At 39.2% G+C, this 10156-nt stretch overlaps 1 protein-coding gene and 2 long non-coding RNA genes across 4 annotated transcripts in view; 2 read left to right on the top strand and 1 right to left on the bottom strand.

Annotated features, from left to right (window-relative positions):
- The window catches only part of LOC103151568 (ETS-related transcription factor Elf-1-like), a 20366-nt gene extending 11098 nt beyond the window's left edge, over window positions 1–9268 (bottom strand). Inside the window, exons 1-4 of one of the 2 annotated variants that reach the window (XM_007571708.2) lie at window positions 9173–9268; window positions 8967–9048; window positions 286–643; window positions 79–202 (exon numbers count right to left, since the gene is read on the bottom strand). In XM_007571708.2, the coding sequence (XP_007571770.1) occupies window positions 79–202; window positions 286–345 (184 nt within the window). In that variant the 5' untranslated portion in view covers window positions 346–643; window positions 8967–9048; window positions 9173–9268. Of the gene's footprint in view, window positions 1–78; window positions 203–285; window positions 644–801; window positions 891–8966; window positions 9049–9172 lie in introns of those variants that run through there. The other variant, XM_016681553.1, reaches the window with a different exon arrangement.
- Window positions 2547–5120, top strand: LOC107838606 (uncharacterized). The gene is made up of 2 exons (XR_001664691.1): window positions 2547–3699; window positions 5061–5120. It is a non-coding gene; the product is annotated as an uncharacterized LOC107838606 (long non-coding RNA).
- Window positions 9219–10156, top strand: part of LOC107838607 (uncharacterized) — a 21003-nt gene continuing 20065 nt past the window's right edge. Inside the window, exon 1 of the long non-coding RNA XR_001664692.1 lies at window positions 9219–9229. This is a non-coding gene — a long non-coding RNA (uncharacterized LOC107838607). The remainder of the gene's footprint in view (window positions 9230–10156) is intronic.

Genomic DNA, 10156 nt, shown 5'->3' on the forward strand with positions numbered 1-10156 from the left:
CCATTAGCCACTGATTTACATGGGGAGCAACTGTGTGTGTGTGTGTGTGTGTGTGTGTGTGTGTGTGTGTGTGCTGACCTTTAAGCAGCTCGTGGTGATCTTCTGTCTGTGACTGTTCACCCATCAGACCGGTGTATGTCAGCAGGTGTTGATGGGGGACCTCCTCCACCACCACTGCAGGGTAATCTGAAAACATCCCCATCTGAAACCGGACGGTTTTAAAGGTTTTAAATCAAAAACAAGCTTTAGTAATTAAAAAAACAAAAAAACAAAACTAGATCTCACCTGCGATGAGCTGAAGTGGTCACTGGCAAAGTCAAAGATGAGCTCCGGCTGCTGAAGCATGGCTGCGTGTCCTGAAGCAACTCCAACGTCATGGAAACAACATCACAGGCCCCTCCGGCGAGGAGGATCCGAACCAGCAGAAAGGTGTTGCTGGATCTTTCCTGCGGAGGAACTCTCCGCTGAGCTGCAGATGCGCTCAGAAGCCCGTCTTGTGGAGGAGTGATGTGAACAGCTACACTAATTGACCAGAGACAGAGTGGCGTCACAGGAAACTCATGTTGCTCTGCTTCGATTCTTGATGAGGAAGTGGAGGGGTGGTGGGCGGGGGGCGGTGAACTGTCCTGTGGTCTGACTGAACCTGCCACAGAACAACAGAGAGGCACCGGGAAACAAAATGTGAGTGAAGGGAGCCGTTAGAGGCACAGCTACACCTGCAGAAAGGGATCAAACCTCATTTCTTCAAGACATTCTCAAATATTTATCCAAGTATCATATAAAAAAAAAAAATTAGAATACTTTGCCTAGAGTGGAAAAAGAAGACAGCATCGGTATCTGAGCTCAAGTCTCTCTGTTTCACATATCTTAATTCTTTCGCTCTTATCACGCTTCTAAACTGGGCTAAACCAGCAACAGGAAGGAAGCTTTTGCGCTGCAGTGTGTGTGTGTGTGTGCGTGTGTGTGTGTAAGTGTGTGTGTGAGTCAGTAGCTATGGGGTGGGTGTTTTGGGTCGAGGGGAGGCAGCTGGGTTTGAACTTGCAAGATCACATCTTTGCACAACGTTCGTGGCCTCAGGGCCGCGCATTCCCCACAACATGGCCGTGAAGGAGAACATATTAAGAACAACACCGACGGGGCCCGGCTCCTCTCTGCTACTCCTTCTTTCACTTCTCGTTTCTTGTTTTCTTTTTCCCTCCCTTTTTCCGCCTTCTGCCCAGCATACATGCGCCGCTGGTAAATTCCTGAGTCCACCAACCAGAACCCGATGTTCTCTCAGGGAAATTATTCTCCATGTGCTTCCGAAAATATCTCTTGTTCAGTCCCTTCAAACTTATTCCTGTCTAATCAGGTTGGAATCACATCTCAGTGTATTTTATTGTTTTTTTTTTTGTTTTTTTTCCTATGGTAGACCAACCCCCAGTAGTGTATAACTGTGAAATGGAAGGAAAGTTATGCATGTGCATAAAACATTTTAGATTTTTTGACAAATAAAATCTTAAAAGTGTGGTGTGCCTTTGTCTTTACCTCATTTATACCTCCTTTTTCAAAAACTCGACTGAAACAACCTGCCGTAGTGGAGAGATCAGAGGGAAGATTGTGCAAGAGCTTCTTTTTTTTTCGCCCATTGTTTTTTTAAATTCTTTTCACTGCATAAAAAATGACACCAGTAACAACTTAATAATTACTTGCCTGGAATAAACAAAGTAAACCAAGTTTCCCCTACACAACCTGTATAATGCAATTCTTGACTCGGGATCAAGTTAAGGAATTACATTCTCTTTCAGTACATCTCATAGGGAAACAAAATTACAAAAGTAAATTTGTTGGTTTTAATTTTCTCTAATGGAAGTTCTGTAGAAAGCCATCTGTTTAGTTCTGGTCTTTGTATATTATTCCACTAGCGGGCTATTATTTTGTTTGCAAAACAGCATTCTTCAAATCTACAAAAGTCTACTGGTTCTTTTTAATCTTGATAAATTTTTTTGTAATTATACCCACATTATAGAACTAGGCCTGTCCCAATAAATTTTGCTGCAATTGTCGCAGAAGTTATTGCGATAAAACAATAATACTGTTGTGCGGCGATTATTTTCAAGTGATATCACAGCATTGGAATAATAATCCAGGTGGACCCTCTCATAGATCTATAAGCTTTCATTTCTAAACGGCATTTAACGCTGGACCTGATATTCACTTTGAATATCCAAAATAAATAATAAAAAAAGATGACTGACCTTGAGCTATTTGGCAAAGACAAGTGGGTGAAAGTTTCACCCTTCAGACGTGCCTCAGTGAGGCTAATAAAACGATTAGAGGCCACGTTTCGTCAGACTTCTTTTTTTCTTTTTTTTACTGGTGACACATAAAATGAAAACTGTGTTGTTTTATCACGTAGAATCCCAGTAAAATTCACAGAGGTTTGTGGTTTTAATGTGACAGAATGTGAAAAAAGGGGGAATAAACGCTGTTGCCACGGCGCCGTTTAGCCTACCTCCCCCTCACCAGTGTCAAATTTAAGGTGTAAACATTGCTACCACACCTGCTCCTACCTTCAACCCTCTTTTTTTTTCTTTTACAAGCTTTACACCCACATTTCGGTTTTGTTTGTGTTGGATCTCGCTCTGTGAACAATTCACGTCCAAGGATGTAATTCCAGTCTCTTTTAAACTGCTCCTACATTTTAAATCCAATTAATCGTCATTTGTGGTTAAAAAGTACTTTTCTTTTTTCTTTTTTTTTTTTCCTAACGTGAGAAGGGATGTTTTTTTTTGTTTTTTTAACTCTCCTTTGGCCTTTGGTGTGTACGTGTGAGATAGAGGCGCAGCGTGTTTGGGTCAGTTATCACACAGGAAGCACAGCTCAGTTAGATGGAACCACTTCCTGAGTTTCTGGGCCAAACCGCTGCCATTAGCTCTGCCAGCAGCGGCCTTTTCTCTCTCAGCTTCTGATGCTCCCAGTTGTTTTTAGCCTTCGTGATATTAATATGACCTGAGAAATGACAGGTCAGCATGTGGATGTATTTGTTATCTGATAGAATACCAGGTGCAAAGCATTATTTTAGAAAAGACAGACGCCTCCAAAACTAGCAAACTGAGTTAGTTAGCTTTAAAGATATCATCTTGTGGGGGATTTTTTTTATGTTTTTTTCTCCTCCCTGCAACAGACGTAAACTGGATATAAAAACGCAGCTGGGTAGTAAAGTTTGATGTTTGTCTTTAACTTTCCACTTCTTGAAACGCTAACTTTTTAAAGCTATTTGAAGTGAAGAACTTCTACTTTTTGTGTTTTCGTTAGGTGTCCATCACAAAAGGCATTTAGCTGAAAAATCAGCTTGGAGACGAGTAACTGTGATGAACTTTGGTCTTTGATTCTGAAGCAGTCGAGTTACATTCCAGTCCGCTCTCGTTCTTCTCTCCAAATTTAGGGTTAGATCCATGCAGTGTTTTCGCACACAGTCACATTTTGTGCTACATCCATTCAGTAAGCTCAGCAAATTTAGATTAAAACACACAAAAAAGAGGGAACAAACTTGGTTCGGTTGCCACATGCCGTATGTGATGTCACTCGGGTTGTGCACATTGTTTTTGTGAGGCGGAATTTTAATTTTGAATAAAGAACATTTTACATCAAAACTGTAAAACAGGAAGAGAAAAACTTTTTCTGCAGGTGTTAAGTTAATAACTTGTTTTCATATAAGTCTGCCCTGTAGATCAAATCAGATCATTTACATTTTATTCAAAATGGAAATGTTTAGTTGAGGTGTATGTGTTTTTTTTTTTTCAACAGAATTACAAAACAGCTTCTTTCCAAAGCCTGCATGTTTCACTCTAGATGCAAGACTCAATTCATAGTACATTTTAAGCCTTTTGATAAGCTATAAACAAAGCATTACATTTCTGAAATCATGCTTTTGCATAGACAACATGTCTACATAAAGTTTGCATTTCACAGTAACCAAAACAAGCTGCTCAAGGTGGATCGTGTTGAAATGTTTGTCCAGTTTAGGACATTTTCGAAAACGAAAATGGAGACGACAAGAGCTAAAATTAACATATTGTCATAATTAGGGGATGCACCTCGTTATCTTCACAGAAAGGAGGTCAAAGGAGACATTTGACCAGATCATTTAGGCTTTGGGAATTAAAAATTGAAAAAATTAAATTCTTGTTAATATTGTGATGCTGCATTTTTTTTTGACAATAAGTATTAAATAAGTATAGTTTCAAATGCTCCTTTTCTTAAAGATATGAGGGAAATGGATGGTCTGTTATCTGTTATCTGTTCAATCTGTTCTGTTGAACATAGAGTTTGAATCACGAGCCAGCAGCCGCAAACCATTTAGGAAACTGATAGACTGCAGTTTTTGTTGCTGCTTTCAAACCTTGTCTGATAATAATAAAAATATTCTGTTGAAATAAATCAAGCGAGTTTAAGGCAAATATAGCTATTTCATCTCAATATGAAAGTTAATCAAGTATTGAAAGTGAAAAATTTATTGCATTGGCTTTTTAATATCTATTTTACTGGGTGGAAAGTGCAGAATTGACTATATATTGTCTGTCTTTAAAAAAATGAAATCATAAGAGAAATGTCATGTCTACAAAAGGAAGTGCAATAAGCATAACAAATAAAACAATTCAGTTATAACGTTATGACTGTATTTATTTTTGACTGGGACTTTAGCCTTTCACGTATACCAAGAAAGTAAATCTGTAATGTTAGAAACACAAACCGAGAGCTGTTATCTCTCTGAACTGTTTTAAATATGTAAATGACAAAGTTCCTAGAAAACGCATTTTCTGATTTGACTCAATGAAACAAGTAAATAAATCAGTCATAGAAAGATGCGAAAGAGGAACTGTTCATCATATGGCCAACAAATTATGTACACAGCAGTCGAATACTAAAATATGCTGCTGAGTTTAGCAGATGTTTTGGAATAAACATGCTTATTATACCCAAAATGATCAATTCTTGTAATTCTACTCGCTACAGAGTAACCCTGAGATATTTACAAGCTAACATTAGTTAGTATGGCAGGCTACTAGCTCAAATAGCTAACCTGCATTCTGCTTACACTTGCTGAGTTGGCCTCTAAACATGCGAACTGTGCTTTTTAAAAAATTATTAATATCACTAAAGGGTGATGTGACTTTAGTTTCCATGCCATCACTTCCTGAACGCCCAAATGACTTCCAAGCCAGCAAAACATGTAATAATAGTGACCTGAAACATACAGGCTAGGGTCAGCAGGCGGTGAATCTGCTCACACTGAACTTTAGCATTCTGTTAAAAGCACTTCAAACTCTGAAGCCGGAGTGATGGAAAGTATTTGTGGTTTTGACATAGTAACTATGGCCCTTAGCTTCTTACATTTAAGAGCAGTTTAAAGTGTGTAGCTAGCAGGATCCTGCTCTGAGAACCAACAATGCTAGCCACCGCTGCACCCTGTATCTCTACTCTTTGTGGCACACCTGCTCACTCCAACAAGAGCAGGTCAGTCTTAGGTAGAAATGTGGAATCAGTACTGAAACAGCATGCTAATAGAAGTGGATTAATGTAGTGAATATAGCATTATTTCTGAACAACAGAGAAGTTTTTGAGAAGCACCTGAGGCTAAATGAGCACAGTTTTGAAGGTACAAAAAGAAAGCCTAAACTGAACCGGTCTTTTCTAAATCAAGCAGCACTTGTGGAGACATGTCAGCACTATCGTCAAATGTCACTGTCACTAATTTAGTTTAGAGCACTGAAACTCTTTGATATTACATCATCTACTTTTAACCACAAGACCAGAAAGAAAACAACTTGTTCTTGGGAGTTTTGATAATTTACATGAAGAAACATGATGACGGGGTTTTTTTCTGCAGAATTATATTTTTATGCATAGTGACTTGTGGTTTAACAGAAATAGATGAGTGGAGGCTTTTCAGGCCTTTGCCAGTGAAGTAAGTTCATGTGGTTTGAAGGCCGAAATAAAAAAAAAAACATTTATGATTTAAACCGTTTTTCCCCTCAGTCCCATAACAATTAATGGATTGTTTAAAAAATTGTTGTCGAGGATAAACAAGCCCGCTTATCTTATCATTAAGTAGCTATATAATTTTGTTACACAGCTACGAAAAACTACAATGTTCTAAAGAGGTTTATGCTATAGACATACACATGATAGAATGTAACACTGAAAGGCAGTAGAAATGTGGCATTAAGTTTCCACTCCAGTCTCCAAGATCGCTTCGCCTGAACCACTGACTTAATAGCCCTTCTAAATTAAAGCCTCCCCTCAGCATAATGCTGCCACCAACTTCTGCCACTTTGGGAATGTATGCTGAGTTAGTTTTTCCAAGCATGTTGCATTTTGAACGTGGGTCAAAATATTCAGTTTTGGTCTCTTCTGACCTTTTACAAGTTTAACCTCTGACCTGGGTCCGGGGCACTAGGGCTTTGCCAGTGGAGTGTGTTCACGTGGTTTGGAGTCTGAATTAGAAAAAAACATTTATGATTTTTGTAATTGATGAGGAAACAGGGCACCAGCTGTTTTTTTCGAAAAGGTGCGGGGGACCGCAGGAATGTAATTTGTTTTATTTATTGTTATTTTTATTTTACAAATGTGTGTTTTGCAAACATTGTACTTTATATAAGAGTCATGGGCCTATATCAGGGAAGTTGTAATACTATTTTGGGACCGGTATGAATATAAACAATACTCAAGTATTTAAAAATTGAGAGGTTATAGTAATAGTTGGGGGGAACAACATGAAGCTACTGGCCAATAGATGTATTAAACCTACAATTATCAGTTTGTATCATCAGTTCATATTCGATTATGCAAAGGACTACCTATTAATATGGTGTAATTTGCATTAACATCAGCCCTATTCTTTACTTTAGTGAACAGATCACCAAAACAGTTTCCAGCCCATGTGAGCACATCCTTGTAAATCCTAAAATTATTTTACTATAGTCTGGCCTGTCAGTCTAAGTCATAAATAAGTAGGTTGGTAGATTTCTGTTTTCCACTGATGAAAAATGGGCAAGTTAATGTGTTTAAAGCTTGAGCTAGTATTTTATAACCTGTCCTGTCTGCTGAGTCGCCTGGCATCATTTGTTCATTGACAAACAATGTTTGTTCATTAATATTCTCTAACAAAGCTCTGACACCTTCTGGATTTACACTCAGATTAAATGTCACCCTGTTGAACTGTCATTTACTATTTGTGACTTTGCATGACAATTAGTTGCACTGAATTTTATTTATCCATATTAGGTCAAAAAGAGCCTAATTTTCCAGATTTTTGTGCCATTCTATTACAAATAATATCAAGAACTTACATTAAAGTTGTGCTTTAAAGGAATAGTGTTATGCTTTATGGGGACATTTTTATAGCACAATCATGTTAACTTCATTTGTTATAAAAATGGTATATCAAACATGATTTAAAAGAAATTTGACTTCGCAATTTAACACCTTGAAATCGGGCGTCTGTCTCTTTAAGAAGCTCCTGCTATTTCCGACCTGCAGCACGTCATCACAGCAACGTTTCTCCATTAAGCCTTTAACGTTTTTACCAGCGCTGCACTGAGAAGTAGCTCGTATGACGAGCTCAGAAGAAGCGCAGTTCCACCAGGTGTTTGCTAAATGCCGCTGGCTAGTCTGAAGGAGCTGAGAGAAAAATGCAGCGTTCAGTGAGAACAAGCGTTAAGGCATCCCGTGAATGGTTGGCACTAGAGACTAAAAGGACTTCTCAAACAGAATCAAAGCAACACTCCAGGTATGTTTTGGTTGACGAAACAACATCGTAACATGATGCAAAGCTAAAAAAAATGAAAAAAAAGTCGATTTTACATAATTGCAGCAACTTTAAATGGGACAAAATGAGAAACATTTTGAGAGGTATGAATACTTCTGGTAAAATTAAACCTTTGGTTGGTTGTCCCTAACCATTTTAAACAGTTACCGTAGCTTAATAGCTAATTGCTTTGTTCCTGAAACATTTCTGAAGACAGAACGGTTCTAGTCAAAGCACAATCGGGTTTTGGTGTAAAAATCAACCATTTTGTATAATAGGAAACAGACAGAACTGGTTTTTTTCCCCACCCGGCAGCAGAACAGTATCATCTTTCCTGCCGTTAACAGAGACCTGTCCCTGGCTCCTATATGTTGATCGTTAGCGAGGCCTGCAGCCTGCTGCCTCCGTAGAGGACACTCCAACTGTAGAGCCCTTTGTTCATCAGCAGTCTGGTCACATAGGTTGGTCCCTGTGGCCCCGGCGCTGGGATCCGAGTCTGTGAAGAGACTGCCAGGCCCCCAAGGACACTGATAAGCCCCCCCACTCCCTATAACATTCATTCCCCAGTTTCTGCCAGCGTGTGTGTGCGCGCGTGTGCGTGTGTGTGTAAGCGAGAGCAAGTCAGAAAGTGAGATAGAAAAGAGCGCGAGTGTTTTTGACAGAATAGGACAGAGTATGCATGTGCCTACGAGTGTGTGTGTGTGTGTGTGTGTGTGAACTAGGCCAATGTGATAACAGCATGGCAAGAAAGGGAGCAGATGATAAGCCCCTCTTGTTGCTTTGGGTAACCGGGCCTTGTTAAGTGAGCACAGTGAAATATGGTGTGTGTGTGTGTTTGCTGGAGATGGGGAATTGGAGCACAGTGGAGGTGTTTGCAGCACAATTTTTTTTCTTTCTTTTTTTACAAGCAATTTGTGCAAACGGCAGAGCTGTGTCTGAAAGAAAAATTGTGTTTTGTTTTGTTTTGTTAGCATTCTCAGGTAGAAAGCTTTAAAAAGATACACCACAAACAACCACGCTTGGAAACCTTTTGCTCCCTGGAAAGTACTTTCACTTTCTCTTCGGCACATGTCAGACCCCATGTCAGGCTTCTTCTTCTTTTTTCCCCCCACCTTCTTTTACAGAACAAAAAATCGCCGTAAGGGCTGGTAAACAGAGGAAGAGGCATGCTTACCTTATCTGTGCTGGGCTCGTTTCTGAGTGTGTGTGTGTGTGTGTGTCTGTGTGTGTGACCCAGCCGCAGTCGCCTGGAGGATCTGAGGAGAGGAGCGGAAATTGTTCTCATTACATCTGACAAACCGAGAGAGAGAGAGAGAGAGAGAGAGAGAGAGAGAGAGAGAGAGAGAGAGAGAGAGAGAGAGCCCTCATCTGCTCACAGACCTGGGATCTGCTTCTCTTACTGTGAATTCCCAGGAACCAGGGAGGGACTGACGCACAGTCAATATCAGAGTTGTCAGTTGTTGCTTCCTCTTTTTTTTTTTTATTATTCCAGAGAACTAGTTGAACACACACACTCGGTCACACCTCTTCCCCCAGCCTGTGAGATCTGATTGGTTACCTGTGTTGTTAGCGAAGGTAACCCATAGAGACCATTGTCGGTGTGAGGCAATGTAAACACAGCCTTATTTGCAATGTAAAGCAGCGAGCAGGCCCTTCTGCAAACAAATGTGGAGCTTATACGAATGCAGATTAATAAGGTTAACACACTCCCTAAATATTATATTTAGCAAAAATTAAAAAAACATCTATAATTTTTCACACCTTAATAAGAATGTATATACTGACAGGAGTTTTTTTTTTCTTTTTAATAATAATAATAATAAACCCCTCCAAAACTGTTAAATAAGTTTGCATATTACATAAGACCCTCACGCCCCCTAGTGGCAACACCTTGAACTTGCTTTTTAAAAAAAGAAATCTATTTGAGTGTTTCCTAAAGAGCAGAAAGAGCTGACATTACAGGTGCCTCATAAAGCCTTTAAAAAAACAACAACACAACGTTGGGCAAAGTGCTGCACAAACAAAAGAAGGCAGAGTTAAAATTAAAAGTTGATTTATTTCACTTACGTATTCCACTCTGTTAAGCAGACTGATGTTTTGTTTTCGTTAATTATGGTGATTTCCTGCTCACGATTAATGAAGACACACAGTTTGAGATTAGAATCTTACACCAGAGCAATAAAAACAATCTTAACATGGAAATGTGGGCTTTAATAACAGCTTAGAGGTTGCTTTTTTTCAAAATATATATATATTTTTAAATCTTACAAAACAAGCCTCGTCGGAACACATGTTCTAATTCACTGAGCTCTGCTTTATAAGTCTGTCTGTCCAGAATCTGGTTTGGAGATCTTTAAAGGCTTA

Source organism: Poecilia formosa, unplaced genomic scaffold (genome assembly GCF_000485575.1).
Source record: "Poecilia formosa unplaced genomic scaffold, Poecilia_formosa-5.1.2 Scaffold285, whole genome shotgun sequence".
Lineage (NCBI taxonomy): Eukaryota > Metazoa > Chordata > Actinopteri > Cyprinodontiformes > Poeciliidae > Poecilia > Poecilia formosa.